This window comes from Salminus brasiliensis, chromosome 19 (assembly GCF_030463535.1).
Source record: "Salminus brasiliensis chromosome 19, fSalBra1.hap2, whole genome shotgun sequence".
In the NCBI taxonomy this organism is placed as follows: Eukaryota; Metazoa; Chordata; class Actinopteri; order Characiformes; family Bryconidae; genus Salminus; species Salminus brasiliensis.
This window is the reverse complement of record NC_132896.1, coordinates 25,574,559-25,594,766: the sequence shown is the minus strand read 5'-3', so window position 1 is coordinate 25,594,766 and position 20,208 is coordinate 25,574,559. Positions and strand designations below refer to the sequence as shown.

The following is a 20,208-nucleotide window of genomic DNA, read 5'->3' as shown; positions in this document are numbered from 1 at the left end:
TAGGCTGCATAAATAGGAAGTTCTTGAAGTTGTCTACCACGTCCTGAACATAGTAAGATGTTTGTTATACATACACTGCTTGTGTTTGACCATTTACGTTACGTTGTCTTGTGCAACTATCCCACTGTTCGTCTCATTAAAACTCATTCCTTGACTTGTAAAGTTAATCAGTAGATTGTAAATAAGCCTCTGAAGTCTCTAAAAACAATGCAGTGCATCCTAGTCTTTGGATTGGTTTTCCCAAACAGTGGCAATGATCTCTTTTTGTAGACCTGAACCAGGTTTAGCACTTAAAAAGAATGACCTGATTATTCTCTTTCAGGCTGTCTTAGCAATCGGTAATCATAAAGAATAATAGATCAGAGGCTACTCTGGTCTACAATCAATATCAGAGAGTCATTCTGCATAACAATAAGCCACGTAGTGACAAGTATGTGAAACGTATCCTCCCCATCCCCACTCTTCACTCTCGCACCCCTTCCCCCTTATTCCTCCCCGTCATTTTGCCTAGTTGGATGTGACCAAGCACAGGTGTTGGCTATTTTTAATTTGATTTACTTTGTTCCCGTGCCATTCTGCCAGCGCCTCATTTTTATGTTACCATATTGACTGGATTAGAGGAGTTAACTCATATTTTTGAGACAGTCACGGCAGCAGGTGGTTGGACAGAGTAAACAGGCCGGTTGGCACGCAGCGTAGCGCGGTAGTGGGCTTGGTGGAGGCTCGAGGGAATGGCGCTGCGTGGGATGCCAGGCAGCGTCTTCGTGGCCACCTGCAGCGGCTGCTGCTGCTACCACTGCCGCCTCCCCCCACTGCCCTCGCAGGCTGGGCCATATGATGCTGTATCCCCCAGTGGTGAGTCACCGTGTGCTGGGGTTTCAGAATGAGCCTTCTTAAACTTTTATTGTCCTCAAAGATCAGGTCTGCATCACAGAAAACACATTGGATTTACATACGTTTTTCCTTTAAGACGCCGTATTGTTTGATATGAGCTAAAGGGTAATTAAGTGTACATTGAGTAGCTAAATAAAATGTAATATTATTTTATATGTAAAAAAAACAACAATAATAAGGGCATATATGCTCCCTGCTCTGAATTTTTAAAAAAAATCACTTGCAGGTAGGTTTCGCTGCAGCTATTGATTATTTTAGTAATCAAATATTTTACTGATTGTTTTTCAGTCGAGTAATCAGATTAAATATATTATATAAAAGAGCAAATATATATTGTTAAAGAGCAGTAATAAATATATATATTTCATTTTTAAAATCTCAGCATTTTTATTCAGTTGGTCGTCCACACAAAGCAACCTATAAAACATTGTGATTTACTGAAAATGGATTAAACAAATCTTTAATGCAAAAAAAAGTGTTTTAAAATATTAAGTGTTTCGGGTTTACCTACAGGTAGCTAAAGCAAACTTGTGAAAACTTGTATATAAGGCACCTTTTAGTTTTTGGTCTGCTCTGTCCAGAAATTCAGATGTACATTGTGAAAACATCTTCTTGAAAAGTCAACCTGAAATCAAAATGGAACTTTTGTACCTTGTAAGTTCATGCCTTTGGTTATATTAAGCATTAAGTTGCCATGTTCTGTTACAAGGGGTGGGAACATCTGCGGTAACCAGTTATGTTTACTAGCGATATAACACTGCATGTACCACCCCTACTTATACTATCCAGTATATCAAATCTCTGTTGTTTACAACATGTAAAACCTATGTAAACATATATGTGATGTAATCATTATTTTAGTCACATTGAACCTGATTAGTGTTGGCTGATTATCTCAGTGGGAAGGGTTACAAGTAGCTATTGGCTTCCTTCTGCAGTAATCCATGTTTAAAGTACTAGAAGCCATCACTAAGCACACTTGTTCTCCATACCTTTGTCCATTTTTGTAGACAAGCAGAAACTGTACATTGTCCAAATCCACGTAAGCAGCCTTATTACTTATCAGTTCAGTTTGGGGCAAACATGGGTACTTGCAAACTATGGCTCTCAGAGACAGGCCTGTAATGTCAAAAGCCACTTATACACCATTTTTGTCAGTTCTAGATATTTCAAGCTTGTAAAAGGCAAAAGGGCTTTGTATGTTGCATTTGCATACAGTGACTCTTCCAGTAAGGAGGCCTGGCAAAGAGCTGCCACTGTTCTGCATATGTAGCAAACCAGATTATTGCTCAGATTTGCGGTCAGTGAATGGACTAGAAGGGTTTCCCTCAACAAAAAACAACAAAACAAAAACACTTCGGAGAGCAGACATGGTTGGTAAATGGGGTGATTGTATAACATCTTGTTTTAACTACATCAACAATAGCAGACTCCTTCCCACCCTGCCTGCTCCTCACCCTCAGGCCTAATGTAGTTTTCTCAAAGGTGCTGAGAGGCTGGGGGACCAGCACATAAGGAGTTTGGATATACTTTGAAGGATGCTTTACATTTAGTTTTAAATATGTTTTATAATAGATGACAAAAATGCTTTTGGTGGAAGGCAATTTCAAAAACGGGTTCATAAATGCAGTCCTGGAGTTCCTGTGCTGCACTGCACAGCAAACACATTTTTCCCATCCGCATTGCTTTAATATGCATGATTCAACCCATCAACTAATTATCGAGCTCTTCATGAGTTGAATCAGGTGTGTTAGTGAAGGCAAAATGCTAAAATCCACGCTTCTGTGGGCTCTCCAGGGCTGGAGTTTGACACCCATGTTCTAAAACCGCTGCAGTCCAATTTCAGTCCGACGTGCTAACCACCCAGCCCTGCAGTTGCTGGCGGCTTTATTTCCTTGCTTTTATTTGGCTTTTGGTAATTTCCTGCCATTATACTTAGTTGTCTGTTATGTTCATAGTAGTACAGAGAAAGGAATGGTATAGATGTGCCCAGCTGCATTGCTTGAAGCAGCTTGTAGGGAGTATTGGTATCTGTCTGATACTGGACAAAGTCACTGGAACGGATTTCGGAAAGGGGGGTGGTAATCCAATTAGTTACTCTAAATGATCACGTAAATGCATGGTTCAAGCCTACATGCTGGTATTCTAGGCTTACAGGCTAGTTGCACATTATAACAAGCAGCAATACTGACCCTATCTAAGCATATTTTTATAGTCTATAATTGCAGGCGTGAAGTAAATGTATGATCAAAACATGGTCAAATATGTAGCTTAGAATGTCCTGAAAGTAACATGGCATGTGTGACTGTCTCTTATTAATTATTTGGAATATGTAGGCAAAGTAAGTTAGGTCAAGCTATCAAAGAATCATGCCTAGAATTATTGGATTATTGGAATTATTACAATTATTGAATCATGTTGTCACCCCTATTTATCAGCAACAGTAACTTATCTTATTGCTTTTTATTTACCTTTACCACTTTTTTTTCCTCCTATTCTTCCCCAGCTAAAGGAGGTGAACACAACGAAAATCCTTTCAGCAATGTTGTCATATGTTTGGCCTAAAGATCGTCCAGACCTGCGAGCCCGAGTGGCCATTTCGCTTGGCCTGCTTGCTGGAGCCAAGGTGAGTTAACATCATGAAGGGAGGATTGGGTAGTCATTGATGTGTCATTGCCAATAGAGCAGGTTTAATGCTTGTGACAAGCTTTAGTTATCTCAGTCCCTGATATGTATTAAGACTCGTAGATAATAAAGGACCCATATGATGGAAACATGTTTCAGCTTGAACTGCTTTTTCAATGAGGCACGACTCCGGATACAGGAAAGCCCATTTAGAACAGTTTTACATCTCCGTCTTAAAGACAACTGGTTGGAACATGGTCATGGAAATTGGACTGTTACACAAATGTAATGAGCATTTAAACCTTCTAAAGAAGGTTGTTAATGGATAGAGGTTAAAAAGGAAGGAGCAAAAGTTAAGTTTCACAGCACTGTACTAGAAAATATGTTTTATATCATGACCATGAACAGTAGTTTCAAAAGCCATCCCAACTCCTTGATCAATGAGAGCCAAACTTCCATCACATTTTATCGGCACCTTTTTAACAGTGACACTTCAAAGTTTCACAAGTTCGCAAGCCCAGCTTAACAAAGCAAAACACTTATCATTTGCACATTGTTTGTTCTCCTCTGTATAATTTGTCAGTAATTTGCATCCGAAGGAAGGCTGACAGGTTTGCCATACCCCTGTTTCACTTCTCCCTCACACTCAGCACGCAGCTGCCGACACAAAAATGACCTGCTGCTGCCGACGCCCGCTGCGCTACGGCGTTCTCCTCCGACGAGGCTCCGACATAGCCAGTACATTTTGCCGTATTATGCCACGTAGGTTGAAACATAATGATTTTGCCCTTGCCAGGGCTGCCATCCTGTAGACACGGGCGCTGGATGAGAACAGAGAGGAGAATTCATCCCCCAGAATGGGCTTGTGGCTCACTCCGCCCATGCCCCCTTTATCTACCGGCCGTGGTTCAGGAGAGGTCGAATCTGGAAAGGCAGATAAAGATTGACAAGTGTGCGGCGCACAGATAACCCCCCTCCGCTGTAACAGCCTGTCTGGGGCTCCAGCACCTTATCGCCCAGGGCGGAATTGAACGCGGGAGAGGAATGTCTGCCACATTGCGTCATTAAAGCACGGAATCGGCCAAAAAAAAGTCTTGACCATCTTTGATTCGTCAGGACGGCGTGGAGCTTTTTATGTCCCTGTTTGACCCATCCAAGGTTATTCTCGTGCCAGGCGGACTGGTAATTAAAGCTGGTTTGGATCAAGTCGTCCTCTGGCTTGTTCTTTATGGGAAAGGGCATGCCAGCGGTGTTCCGAAGTGAGACTTGAAAGTAAAGTTATTAGAAAGGTGTTGGCAGAATTTTTTATATATACACTGTGTGCAGAATTATTAGGCAAATGAGTATTTTGATCACATCATCCTTTTTATACATGTTCTACTCCAAGCTCTATAGGCTTGAAAGCCAACTACCAATCAAGTAAATCAGGTGATGTGCATCTCTGTAATGAGAAGGGGTGTGGTCTAATGACATCAACACCCTATATAAGGTGTGCTTAATTATTAGGCAACTTCCTTTCCTTTGGCAAAATGGGTCAGAAGAGAGATTTGACGGACTCTGAAAAGTCAAAAATTGTGAGATGTCTTGCAGAGGGATGCAGCAATCTTGAAATTCACCGAACAATCAAGCGTCTCATGGCAAATAGCCAACAGGTTCGCAAGAAACGTGTTGGGGGGGGAAAAAAGGCGCAAAATAACTGCCTATGAATTTAGGAAAATCAAGCGTGAAGCTGCCAAGATGCCATTTGCCACCAGTTTTGCCATATTTCAGAGCTGCAATGTTACTGGAGTATCAAAAAGCACAAGGTGTGCGATACTCAGGGACATGGCCATGGTAAGGAAGACTGAAAAACGACCACCTTTGAACAAGAAACATAAGATAAAACGTCAAGACTGGGCCAAGAAATATCTTAAGACTGATTTTTTTAAGGTTTTATAGACTGATGAAATGCGAGTGACTCTTGATGGGCCAGATGGATGGGCCCGAGGCTGGATCAGTAAAGGGCAGAGAGCTCCACTCCGACTCAGACGCCAGCAAGGTGGAGGTGGGGTACTGGTATGGGCTGGTATCATCAAAGATGAACTTGTGGGACCTTTTCGGGTTGAGGATGGAGTGAAGCTCAACTCCCAGACCTACTGCCAGTTTCTGGAAGACACCTTCTTCAAGCAGTGGTACAGAAAGAAGTCGGTATCGTTCAATAAAAACATGATTTTCATGCAGGACAATGCTCCATCACATGCATCCAAATACTCCACAGCCTGGCTGGCCAGTAAGGGTCTAAAAGAAGAAAAAATTATGACATGGCCTCCTTGTTCACCTGATCTGAACACCATAGAGAACCTGTGGTCCCTCATAAAATGTGAGATCTACAGGGAGGGAAAACGGTACACCTCTCTGAACAGTGTCTGGGAGGCTGTGGTGTCTGCTGCACGCAATGTTGATTGTAAATAGATCAAGCAACAGACAGAATCTATGGATGGAAGGCTTTTGAGTGTCATCATAAAGAAAGGTGGCTCTATTGGTCACTGATTTGTTTTGTTTTTGAATGTCAAAAATTTACCTGGTGAAAATAAACAACCGAGATGGATATATATTTGTTTTTTTTTTATTAAGTTGCCTAATAATTCTGCACAGTAATAGTTACCTGCACAAACAGATATCCTCCTAAGATGGCCAAATCTAAAAAAAAAAACCCACTCCAACTTCCAAAAATATTAAGCTTTGATATTTGAGTCTTTTGGGTTGATTGAGAACAACATGAGTTGTTGTTCAATAATAAAAAGAATCCTCTCAAATACAACTTGCCTAATAATTCTGCACACACTGTGTGTGTGTGTGTGTGTGTGTGTGTGTGTGTGTGTGTGTGTATATATATATATATATATATATATATGCGCCGCACAGCCGCTTGTAGTGAAAACGGTGTTATGTTGAACGGGGGTCCAGACTAACTTTTCTCTCATTCTAGAATCTTTTAAAATTTCTAGCAGCCGCTCCCAAATTTAAATCTCCCGTCCCAAAATGCATGTTGCTGCCATAATGTTATCAGCTGTTTGAATTATCTTGGCAACATGTATTTAATACAATTATTACTACTTAAGGAAACCTTATTGTGCTTTATTTTCACTTACATCTGTCCTATAACAAATGCAGCACATTCGGGGCCCCCATTTACACCTGGTGGTACAGGGTACAATGTGTCTTGAGGTCTACTCGTGATCCAAACACTCAAACCACATTTGAAGATTGTCAGAGACCCATATGACCATATTATTCTTGGCGTCTCTGTGTTTCCCAACAATAATTGTGAGACCACAGTCCACCGTATGCATGAGATAGCTGAGCACTCTACAATAACTGATTAATGGATAAAGGCGATTCTCGTAGCTGGTCTGCAAGCAAACGTATGTGTCTCAATAGATTAATTAATTATTAATGTGCGCCATGCATCACCTACCGCAGAAATGATGTGAGGAATCCAAACGCAAGCCGCTACAGGAGGCACTTTTAAAATGCCTAGTGTGAACGACAGTTGGATCACTGAAGATGCATGTTAATACCAGGTGTGCACGGGGTCTAGGACTTTACGCTAGGAGCCTGAACATTTCTGCTTGGGGTACCTTCACAGATGATAGAAGCAGTCTGATAAATAATCAGCTGACACTTGATCATGTTTTGGCCAGAGTTTTTAAATGACCATCATAATTACACTATTACATTACACATGGCCTACTCCTTTCCTCTTTTTGAATGCGCTATTGAGAGTATGTAGTACACTTACTTGCAGCTGGTCTGATGCTGCGTTCTGTTTACCTGTTTAGTCGGATGAAACCGTTCGCTAAAAATCAATAGGTTACCACAACTTGTCACCAATTCCGATATATAATTATACAATGAAAATGTATTTCTAACGAATCTGTGCATTAAAATTTCTAAGCTAGTAATTGTTTGTGTATATATATATATATATATATATATATATATATATATATATATAATTTTTTTTTTTTTTTTTTTTTTTAATATATATATTATTTATTTATTTATTTTAATCGGAAAAAGTTTTTTGTTTCCTTCAAGAACAGTGTTACAGCAGTAAAACCTCGCTGTTTGGAGGCTGAACTTTAGCCTGGACAGTTCTGAATGAGAGTTTTTTTTTTTTTTTATATGCTTTAAAATAGTGCTGTATTGCAGCCACCAAGAGGGTAATTAAAGTAATATAGCAGGTGTGAATACTGTGACAACACTACTTGGTAATTAAAAACACTTAAATTAATGTAGAGGAAATTAGTTTCAGATACAAAAAAAAAAAAAAAACATTTTCAAGCTTGAGAAACTTAAAAAGCTTGTAAAATGTGTCTCTGATGGCTGTGAAAAACAATATAAGGTGATGCCCAAAAGCATGCTCTACTTATAACCTATAACCTACAACTTTAAAGTGCTGTAGCCCAGTGTAACCTAAGCATTCTGCTCTTCTGGAGCTCATTAAATGACCTCTGTCTGATTGACTTTTTTTTTTTATTCATTTATTTATTTAATTATTTGGGTGTTTTTTTTTGTTTTTTTTAAAGCAAATATCTACCAATAGACCTGTGAAGTTATTCGGTTGCCAGACCTTAACGATTTCGTAATTCAGAGGAATGTGTCCGGTTTGGAGACGTTTTATTCACCATAGGGTGCAATAGCAATCTGTTCATTTCTGCCATACAGGAATCCAGCTGAGCTCCGAAGTTTCTGATATGGTCATTACTCTGGCTACAGAACAATGAATCAGAATTGAGGGGGGCGGGGTGGGGGATGTGATCGCAGTGATTTTAGGTGTGGCGTTGTAAATGTTGTCTCGGCCTACTTTGTGCCAATCAATCATGTCTTGAATGCCTTATCCTGTTTGCGCATTGTTGCTGACCATGTCCATCCATCCCTTCATAGTCACAGTTTACCTTCATTTCAATGGCTCTGTCTAGTATGATGATAAACCAAAACATGTATGTTGGCGTATCTCCAGCAGATCAGCAGATTTCATGAGGCTCATTACAATGAGTTCAATGTTCTTCGGTGACCTTCCCAGTTACCAGCTCTTAACCCAGTAGAACACCTGTGAAGTGTGGTGGAATGGGGAAACAATCAGCAAGAACTGGGTGATGCAATCATGTTAAAATGGGCATCTTGTGGAATCCATGCCACAAAGAATTGAGGCTGTTTTGAGATCAAAGGGAGGTTGACGAAATCTATCTTTTTTATTTTTCAATAGAGGTCAATGGAAAGAGATTTTATTTAATGTCATTTGAAGCATTTCTGTTGGCCAATTTGATTTGAAACAAACAGCAAGAATAGCGATACAAGGTTTTTGCATGACAACAAAAATATGTGGATCTGGATCAGGACTGATTATTTATTTATTTATTTATTTATTTATTTATTTTTAAGGGATCGGGTATCAGCTATTTTAATTCCGATCTAGTTCCGGGTTTTTGTTTTACCCATGGTGTTCAGAGCACCATCTGGTGTCCTCAAGGCGCCATTAACAAACATTATTGCCAGCCGGCAGCATTAAGGACATTCTCAGTAGGTAAATAAGAGTTGAGAGTAATATTTACCACAATTTATTTATTTGCGACCTGTATTGACCAATTCAATGCTTGATTTGATGTCAGGCGGGCTAACGTGGCAGAAGTGTTTCCTGACGGCTTAATCGAAGTCAAATATTATATAAATCATTTTCAGAACTTATTCTTCCCTTCTTCCAGATGCAAATGTGGTGTCTGTCTGTCATTTGTTAAAAGCAGCTCTGACTGTGACTTCTAAGGCCTAAAGCAAGAAAATGAGGTAGAGGGGGACAAAAAACCCAACACCACAGGCCAGGAATGCTGTTTTTCACCTGAAATTCCAATTCTTTCTGCTCTAGTCACATGGGACGTAAGGGTTAAACTAAAGTGGGGGAGCAAATTAAAGGGAAATGGTGTGCTGCACCCACTCCGGCCTGTCTAATGCGCTGCGGCGCCCGCCGCGGCAGCCGAGCAGCTGTCCCCGAGCTTTTAATTAGCTTTAATAACCATTTCAATTCCATTAGTGGATGCATCAACCAACTCATTTCCCGATCTGTCTAGAGGAGTGCACAGAAAACGGCCTGCCCCTAATGCAGTGTCTCAACCATCAGCATGCTTCCTAAGCTCACTCTGTTTCTCACTTTTTTTATTTTATTTATTTGTTTATTTATTTAAATTCCCTACCTCAAATTGTTTTTTTTTTTCTCTCTCCCCCCACCATTTTTGGCTCGTCCTCCAGATGACCAATGTGACTGTGCCCTTCATGTTTAAATATGCAGTGGACAGCCTGAACCAGATGTCGGGACACATGTTGAACCTGAGCGACGCGCCAAACACGGTGGCGACCATGGCAACGGCAGTTTTGATTGGCTGTAAGTACTCCTCCCCCTCCCTCGCCGTACCCTTTCTCTTGGCAGGTGTTTGACTTCATCTCAGGAAGGATGCCGCCTGTTATGAGCAGGGGTGACCTTTTTCCGGCAAAAATTCCTATCAGTGTTGCTTTGAAACCTTTCGTGGCTTTTGGAAGGACCTGACACATCTGCCTCCTCAGCTGCTAATTCAGTTTAGCCTTTTATTATTTTTAAAGCGGTGTCCGCTTGAATAACATCGTGTGAAAAGAAAGCCTCTGGCAAATCTCGCTTTTGACTAGCAGACCACAGCCACGGTACCTGTGGGAACGAGAGACCTGGGTTATGGTCCTGAATCACAAACAGCCGTCCTGGGCTTTAGACACTGACTAAGCCGCCCCTGTCTCTCGGCTCATGTTTCGGTCGCCTACTCTGCCCCTTTTAATCTTTCATGAACGGGGTAGAGCCAAGCATTTTGTGGAGCGTAATACAATTTTGAGTGACGAGCCGAAGGCCACAAAGTAACAAGAAAATCCATCAGAAAATTGTCTACGATGCTTCGGCGAACAAAGCGCCGTCGTTTTTTAAATTAATGTCGCCCGGTTACCCCGTATTTAAACCCCGGGCAGTCTTTTCGAGCTACCCTCTCAAGGAAACAGGTAACATGAGGTAACATGCCTGGAGATGTGCGAAGGTTTGACACAGGCTGTGAATTTTAATGTGCTTCCTTGCTCGTGCGCCACTCGCTTGAAGAAAATAAAACAAACTTAATGAGTAATAGTAACCACTCGTTTTGCAAGTCATTGTAGCATGCAGTCAGAATGTACTGTCAGTTCTCCCTGTAAGCTGCAGATTTAATGAGACCCATTAGGTCCTGTGCACACACACTGTTAATTGGAGCTCTCTGTCTGAGCCTCTGCAGATAGGATAGTGTTTTTTTCTTTTGTGTGTGTGTGTGTGTGTGTGTGTGTGTGTGTGTGTGTGTGTGTGTGTGTGTGCTGTAAGCCGCAACTTACCTGAGCGAAAAATTTGCCTTTCACTGACAACGTGCACAAGACACAAAAGATTGAATGCTTAAGGGCTGAGGATTTATTCCGCTAGAGCCAAATTCATTTTCCAGGGCGAAAGAAGCATTTGTGTTCACAAAGCACCTTAGAGTAGGAGTGCTGCTTCAAGACTGCAGTCGCAGGGCTCTTTTTTATGATAAAGTGATCTCATTAATCACTGGACGTCTGGATCTGATCTTAGGTCAGCACTTCTATTGCAGTGTTCTTTGTGAACGCTTCCCCGCAGTAACGTTTGTCATTTCCGTAATGTTTGACTCAAACGAAGTAGAATGTGACAAGATGTACAAACGGTACAGGGCAGCATGCAGAAAGCCCGAAGACACTTTATTAGGGAACAGTAACCCTACATTATACTGCTAAAAAAAATAAAGGTGCTGGAAATGATTCTTTGAGGGATTTTTTTAGAGGAGCTGTAAGCGTGAAGAACCTTTACATCCACATCATCAAATATTTTTAATGTCTATGTGTACATGCCTTCTTATGCGGTTAGCTTCTTTTAAGTTGCACCCTTTGCTGACACAGATGTGCAAATGCACACTTGCCTAATACCAGGCGTGGGCTAGATGGGTATAGGGCCCCATGGTGCTCTGTCCAGTACATTTGGGAGGGGATGAGGTGGGGTGGTAATCATCCAAAATCCTGAACTTAGTAATGCTCTTGTGGCTGAATGCAATCAGATCCTCACAGCAGTGCTTTAAAATCTAGAAAAGAAAGCCTTCCATGGACAGTAGAGACAGTTGCTCCAAAAAAAGCAGGATAAACTCTTAACTTAAAAAAAAAAAAGCTAAAACTTTTTTTTGTTAAACCCTTGATTTCAGAAGAAACAATGAATGAGCAAGCTTTTTGTAAAATGCTGCTCTCAAAGAACCCTTTCTAGCACCTTGATTTATAATGTGCATATTTTACAATATTTGACAGAGCACAAAAAGTGCGCCCCTCTAACATCCAATGATGTAGTATTAAAAGTTCAATGTTTTATTTTTTTGTTCGTCACATACATAGTTATACACACAGTGCAACTAGCTCTAAAGTGCTTTGCTAACTGTCTGCTCATATAAAACAATTTAGTTTTATGTTGTATTATTATCATTATGTTCCAGTGTTTCATTTACTGAATAAAATGTAATCATGACATTGACCAATATTAAAATCTATGGCGTCGACTGTTGCTGATGCAGTACTTTGTCTTTTAAAAATAAGCAATTATAAAATAGGTAGATTATTTTATCCTCAGTCCTCAGTGAAGCTTCATGTAAAGGTATGCAAACATGTGAGTACTAATCACATTCACAACAGATATGTCCACTGGATCATATTTCAGTTTGGGATGAAGACATTTGGTAACACTTTACTTGGTCTATTATCTTATTATAAAAAAATGAAATGTTTTCGTAGTTTTGCTTCCTCTGCTTTAATGTCTAGCTAAGAATCTGATGGAATACGTGAACTTACTCCAGGGCTTCATGTAAATATAATTATTTCTGAAAATGGCTTTAGATAAGCTCCCTCAACACAATATCTGAACCAGCATTGTCTGCTGACATTGCCCTGGTGCAGATACCCATTGATACTGATGTGCCACCTCAACTGTTAATAAATCTTGGAGCAGAAACTTCTACAATTTCTGGTTAGAGTGAACCAAAAAGTAGGGTTGCCCAATTACTCATCTTGGTGTATCATGGTGTTCTTGCCCTGCCCCCTGGGCAACCTAACCTGAGTCTGCCACAGGGAAGGAGGTGGTGTTACCCAGTACGCTACACCAAGCGGCTATTTTGTTTAGTGTCCATTTAAATAATAGTATAACTGTAAGTATTTATTTTGCAAGTTAATCACATTTTAAATGTCTGTGGAAAAATACTGTGATTCAGAATGTGTTTTTTGTTTCCATGCAATTTCTAATCCGCCTTTGCGGTGATGCGAGAGCTTAAGGATGTTGCCGGATGGACAGGAGGCAGAAGTGGCTGTGGCTGCGGGAGCTGCAGAGCAGTTTTAATGAGCCTGAGGTGACGCGTGGCACAGCTGAGCGCACAGAGACAACAGAGGAAGCCACTGTCGCGCTGCCGTCCTCATCACGCCTCAGTTTCCAGCACCACCGCTGTTCAGCTTTAATTTACTCCGCCTGACCCCTGACAGCGAGAAGCACCCCCCCAACTCTTCCACACCCCCACCACACTCCTCCACCCCCCCTGCATTTCTCAGCTTGCTTATAAGAAAGTCAAGTGACACAATGTCTTACCTTTTTCAGAGCAGATTACAAGATCTAGTATATTTTAAGAAAAGTGTTGCACTAGTGCTTAGTAACATATATTTGTGTAGCAGTACTTCTGAAAGTGAAGTACAGTGGGGGGGGGGTTGTTTTTTTGTTTTTTTTTGGGATGGGGGGCACCAAAGCTCATCTCAAAGCAACTGCCAAGGTTAAATTGCTCTAAATCAGGAAAGAGAAGCTGGTTATGTTTAGACAAGAATGCTGACTCAGATTGGGCAGCCTGTTTTGAAAGGACAGAAAGCTAAAGCTCACTCGCTAAGCTAGCCTTTGTTTAGCTAGCTCAGCTACTGCTCCACCACGTTTCAGACACTTGGTGCAGCTGCTATTCACTGTTCTAGTTAACATGAACTGCTTATCTGCAGATAAAGGTGTTGAAGAGTGAAATGGCTGGCCCACTAGGCTTGTATAAGTAAGCTAGCAGGCTAAACACCTCATAATTAAGCAGCAGGCTAAAATAATCATAATTAATTAATAATAATAAATAAGCTTATTTGCTGATTTAACAAAATCAGACATGACATAATTTTGAAATAATAACGAAGTACTGTCCTGATTTTAAGATAGCATAATACATTTTTCATACTTTGTTTATTTTTTCAGTATTTTTGGATTTTAAAAAAATCCTAACAAAAATTAGAGGAAAAAAACTATTACAAAAAATAATTTGAGAGCTGCATGAATTTAGATTTAGAATTTACTTCAAGCCGCAAACCACTGAACACTCAAACCGAAAAGCCAAATTAGACTGCTACAGGACAAAAAGACTGTGCGGACTGGAGCAAGACTCTTTGGACAGATGAAGAGTATGATTAAGGAAAGGAAGGGTTCCTGATCCGAACCATACCACATCATCTGTCAGACATGATGAAGGCACTGTTATGGCTTTGGCATGCATGGTTGCCAATGGAACCAGATCACTGGTGTTCATTGATTATCTGACCATTGGTAGAAGTAGCAGCATGAATTCTGAAGTGTATAGAGCCATACCTTCTGCTCAGATTTAGTCAAAAGCTACAAAACTGATAGGACAAATGTGGAACATCAAACTTTGTAGACGTCTGCTCACCCAGTGACCCCTTTTGTCGGAGCATGCAACTTAGAATAACTGAATTCACCATGTGTGCAACTGAAGCTGAATGAGCTTAGAAGAATGTCTCTGGGTACTTTTGGATTTTGTGTGTGGAACATGCATAGATATAGGATCCTATTTTCTGTAAAACCAAATCTCTGTGTGTGTTTGTGTGTCAGATGGCGTGTCCCGTGCTGGAGCAGCTCTCTTTAATGAGCTGAGGAACGCTGTGTTTGGAAAGGTGGCTCAGAGCTCCATCCGAAGAATCGCCAAGAACGTCTTTCTGCACCTGCACAACCTGGACTTGGGCTTCCACCTGAGCAGGCAGACGGGTGCACTGTCCAAGGCGATCGACAGGGGGACTCGGGGAATTAGCTTCGTCCTCAGCGCACTGGTCTTCAATCTGGGACCCACTGTTTTCGAGATGGCACTGGTCAGCGCCATCCTGGTCAGTGCACTTCACTACTTTTGATTCAGTTAAATTTATTAGGTTTAGAATCTTAAGATTGTGTGTACAGTTTTTTTTCTTTGTCCTAAATGTAGTCAGCCAAGACATATTTGGAGACAGAAGACTGTTGTGTTGTCTGTGAAGTGGACAAAGCTACATTGCATGCCTTAAAGCACTAGCAACAGCCAACTTGAAATTTACATTTGTCCACATTCTCTGACATTGCCCTGGGGCTGACACCCATTGATCCTTATGTGCCACCTCTATTGTTAATAAATCTTGGAGCAGAAACTGTAATTTCTGGTTAGAGCGAACCAAAAAGTAGGGTTGCCCAATTACTCTTATTGGTGTATCATGGTGTTCTTGCCCTGCCCCCTGGGCAACCTAACCCGAGTCTGCCACAGGGAAGGTGGTGGTGTTGTCCAATTTCATAGGTAACTGTATGTCTGTGGCCTCCAGCCTCCTTCCTGGAGAGCTACCTTCATGCAGGTTCCAACCCAAATCTAACTGTCCTCATTCAGCCAGTCAAAGACTTCTGAAGGCAGTAATTAGTTGGATCAGGTGGGTGGATTAGGGTTGGATCCAACGTCTGCAAGAAGGTAGCTCTGCAGGAGCAGGGATTGGAGACCACTGCTATATGCCATTCAAAAGCAAAGTATGACATTACCTAACGATGTCCTGCAGTTTGAGGCGAGTGTGTGATTTATTTAGATGTGGTGTTTTTTTGTTTTGTTTTTTCTTTACAGTGATTAACTGGTAACTGTAAGCCTTCGTTAGTTTTTACATCTGAGCTTTACCTCAGTGAAATGTATACACTTCTCAACATGCTGAGGCCTTTTTTGTGTTGATTTACTGTTTGCTGACCAGTAGATAGCATTGTGTAGGACTGAAAACCTAGAAAAGTTGAGTTCTGAAGTCATGCTTTACAATATGAGTCTTGAATATACTTACATTATGTGCTAAACATCCAGACAAACCTTCTCCCAACTGTTTTACACATTTAAATAATAGTAAGAAACAGTAAAAACAATTTGAAACACAAATACGGATATATTTATTATTATAATCCTAAATTTCTAAATGTTCAAAGTTGCCGCCAGTTGGCTTGGTTGTTTGTACTCTGCTTGTGAGATGCATGAGGAGCCAGCACTTATGCACAAGCCTTTAAACTCACAATGTCTTTAAACATAATACACAAACATAACCTTAGTTAAACATATTCCTTAGTCCAAATTGAGCAACCTGGCAGTTTTGAATAGTCTGTATAAATGTATTGCTCTTGAACCAGACACATACACACAGAGTGCCCACTAGGAATGTGTGCAAATAGCCTCCTCAGGTTCATCACCTTCAAGTCCTTTAATGACGTCTATGGCCAGATGACTGAAACATTAACTCCAACCGTTCCTTCACTTTGTCCATTTGTAACACTCAATTTAATGGGCATAATCGTAAAATGGAAGTGTGTTAAGTGCTGCATGAAATGACTACTGCTGCTTTTTAGCCAGCCGTAGATGAGGATGAATTAGGCATTTCCTTTGAACTCTTAAGTATGTCATGGCCCTGTTGCTGCTTTAATAAAAACGCTGTTCTTCTCTTTGCCAGTATTATAAATGCGGTGGGCAGTTTGCACTCGTCACTCTGGGGACCTTGTCGGCCTACACTGCATTCACCATCGCAGTTACACAGTGGAGGTACAGTGTTGCAATCTGAATTGCATGTGTGTCTTTTCTGCCCATTTGTTTGTTGTTGCTTTTGTTTGTTTGTATTTACACTTTAGTGTGGTTCCCCCTTACCACCAGAGACAGTGTGTAAGTATGATGTTTGTATGATAAGTTGTATTATCCAAAGGCAATTGGAATGGATTTCTAATGCAGGTTTCCAAGTTACAGCCTGGTATTTTCCATGGCATGATCAAGTGTGTTGCCCCAATCCTGAACTTCAGTACTAACTTTTACAATAATGTTACAATTGAATTCCATTATTGGCAAGACATTAGGTTGCCAGTTATATTAAAAATCTCCAGTAGGTTTTCTTCACTCAATCTGAGCAAGGCTTAGCCCCATTAAAATGCATCCAAGACCCAAAGATGTGCCGCAGCTCCTTCAGTAGATGCAAGTTTATTTTAATAAATTTAAGTTTGAGTTGCCTACTTGACTGGTCTAAATATTTGGTTAGTTTACCTTACACTGCTTTATATTGCTACAGTACATTGCCGCAGACAGCAGAACTGAACAAACGCAGCGACGCAGGCAATTGGTTGTTGTATGTGTGCTAATTTGCATGTTAATGTGCCACATTGCAATTGGAGCTGAGGGAAGAGTGCTAATCCAGTATCAGGTTCCTCCTTTATTTATGATGGCCTAAATAACAAAAACAGATCCTAGATCAGCACTCCTACTTTTTTATTATTATTAATAGTTCATATGTAAATATTGGTGGCAGATGATTGATCATATTGGTGGCGCTTGATTTTGTTTTGTTTTGTTTTTGTTTTATTGCATAAAAAGTACATTCTTTTACTCAGCTTTTATGCAAATATAGGTATATTTTATTTTTATGCAATATTGCTTGCTTACAGTATCACTGTATTGTAATATGATTACTGTTTTGGCTATTTATGATCTCTTGTAGTGCATTTCAAGTTATTCTAACAAAAGGGTTGGGCCTTGTAGGTCTGGAGAGTATCAAACATACTATACTTGAGAATACTACACTGTGTGCAGAATTATTAGGCAAATGAGTATTGTAATCACATCATCCTTTTTATACATGTTGTCCTACTCCAAGCTCTATAGGCTTGAAAGCCAACTACTAATTAAGTAAATCAGGTGATGTGCATCTCTGTAATGAGAAGGGGTGTGGTCTAATGACATCAACACCCTATATAAGGTGTGCTTAATTATTAGGCAACTTCCTTTCCTTTGGCAAAATGGGTCAGAAGAGAGATTTGACGGACTCTGAAAAGTCAAAAAATGGTGAGATGTCTTGCAGAGGGATGCAGCAATCTTGAAATTGCCAAACTTTTGAAGTGTGATCACCGAACAATCAAGCGTTTCATGGCAAATAGCCAACAGGGTCGCAAGAAACGTGTTGGGGAAAAAAAGGCGCAAAATAACTGCCCATGAATTGAGGAAAATCTCAGAATTTCAGAGCTGCAACGTTACTGGAGTATCAAAAAGCACAAGGTGTGTGATACTCAGGGACATGGCCAAGGTAAGGAAGACTGAAAAACAACCACCTTTGAACAAGAAACATAAGATAAAACGTCAAGACTGGGCCAAGAAATATCTTAAGACTGATTTTTCTAGGGTTTTATGGACTGATGAAATGCGAGTGACTCTTGATGGGCCAGATGGATGGGCCCGAGGCTGGATCAGTAAAGGGCAGAGAGCTCCACTCCGACGCCAGCAAGGTGGAGGTGGGGTACTGGTATGGGCTGGTATCATCAAAGATGAACTTGTGGGACCTTTTCGGGTTGAGGATTGAGTGAAGCTCAACTCCCAGACCTACTGCCAGTTTCTGGAAGACACCTTCTTCAAGCAGTGGTACAGAAAGTCGGTCGGTATCGTTCAAGAAAAACATGATTTTCATGCAGGACAATGCTCCATCACATGCATCCAAATACTCCACAGCGTGGCTGGCCAGTAAGGCCAGGGAACCTGTGGTCCCTCATGAAATGTGAGATCTACAGGGAGGGAAAACAGAACACCTCTCTGAACAGTGTCTGGGAGGCTGTGGTGTCTGCTGCATGTGATGTTGATCGTAAACAGATCAAGCAACTGACAGAATCTATGGATGGAAGGCTTTTGAGTGTCATCGTAAAGAAAGGTGGCTATATTGGTCACTGATTAGTTTTTGTTTTTGAATGTCAGAAATGTTTATTTCTAAATTTTGTGTTATTGGTTTACCTGGTGAAAATAAACAAGTGAGATGGGTATATATTTGTTTTTTATTAAGTTGCCTAATAATTCTGCACAGTAATAGTTACCTGCACAAACAGATATCCTCCTAAGACCTCCAAATCTAAAAAAAAAAAAAAACCCACTCCAACTTCCAAAAATATTAAGCTTTGATATTTATTATATTATATTAAATTTTGAGTCTTTTGGGTTGATTGAGAACATAGTTGTTGTTCAATATTAAAAAGAATCCTCTCAAATACAACTTGCCTAATAATTCTGCACACACTGTAATCAATTACCTTGTGTTGGTGGCCTTCACACTTCCCATCCTCTAACATGAGCAAAGGTCTTCTTTTTTATTATCTTAAATGGATGGATTGGTGTTAATTGTGTAGTAGCCATTCACCCACATTTCACATGTGGCACCTGCTTCATCTGACATTGTAACACAAATTTGCAAATTTTTGGACCTTCAAAAAAAATAATACCACATTATGTATCATGTTTTTCTATTGACTGATATGTTAAATAGAAATGAGCTATCAGCTTTGACTTAAGAATGGCAATATCAGTGCATCCCCCATGTTTTACATTGAATCAGATCATCCCTACCCAGACCAGTAGATTGTGGATAATCCAAGGTGAGTCGCAGCGCTCAGAGCCTGTGGAGGTCAAGGTAGATTCCTGAATATCCAACAGTGTTGCTGGGCTGTTAGGTGTGCAATCCAATCTGTCACCCACTGTGCTTTTCCACCACCTCTGGTGTTCAGAAGAAATGGAACAGAACCAGTTACATTTTTAACTGCTGTTGTAAATGAATAGTCACCACTGCAGTGCAATTCAGCTCAGGGCTAGGCTTAGGAAAAACACAGGGCAGACTACTGAAAACTTGGGAAGGTTGGAAAAGGTTTTATATATATCTTGCAGAGAATTGTCCAACATACTAACCTTCACCCCCACTCTCCCCATGTGTGTTGAACCAGGACCCAATTCAGGATTGAGATGAACAAGGCGGATAACGAAGCAGGGAACGCGGCCATTGACTCTCTCCTCAATTACGAGACTGTCAAGGTAAGTCCCTACACTTGTCCCAATCACTGCGAGATGAAGCGCCCATTTGTTGGTGCAAATATTTACTCTCCTGTCACAATGTCACGTTTAATTAGCGAGATTTGCCCAGGGCAAATTAGCCTACGAATTAGTTTGATGAGAATTCTCCCCTCAAAGCTGGTGAAAGGTTTCTGATTCACCTTGCATGGAGCTAGATTAAAACCGGTGTGGTACACACATGGAAAGTTTGCAATAATAATAATAATTGATTTGTGTAATAGGGAGTCTTAATTAACTTCTTTTAAGCTTGTCCAAATGACAACAGTATTGAAATCCATTGCATTGACACTTTATTGACTCTCTGTTACACACTGATGGCTTTGATGAACGTGTTCAGCCTCTGTTTGAGCTCTCAACTCGTTCTACCTCATTTCTTCCCCACCCCCTCACCCCTCCTCTTTTTTTTATGCCCTTGTTGTTAAGCGCAGAT

At 40.6% G+C, this 20,208-nt stretch overlaps 1 protein-coding gene across 3 annotated transcripts in view; it reads left to right on the top strand.

The window, feature by feature from the left end:
* Positions 1–20,208, top strand: part of abcb7 (ATP-binding cassette, sub-family B (MDR/TAP), member 7) — a 47,671-nt gene that overhangs the window by 8,392 nt on the left and 19,071 nt on the right. Inside the window, exons 1-6 of one of the 3 annotated variants that reach the window (XM_072663917.1) lie at positions 696–855; positions 3,401–3,520; positions 9,805–9,937; positions 14,495–14,763; positions 16,369–16,457; positions 19,652–19,739. In XM_072663917.1, the coding sequence (XP_072520018.1) occupies positions 835–855; positions 3,401–3,520; positions 9,805–9,937; positions 14,495–14,763; positions 16,369–16,457; positions 19,652–19,739 (720 nt within the window). In that variant the 5' untranslated portion in view covers positions 696–834. Of the gene's footprint in view, positions 1–695; positions 856–3,400; positions 3,521–9,804; positions 9,938–14,494; positions 14,764–16,368; positions 16,458–19,651; positions 19,740–20,208 lie in introns of those variants that run through there. The other 2 variants (XM_072663916.1, XM_072663915.1) reach the window with 2 other exon arrangements.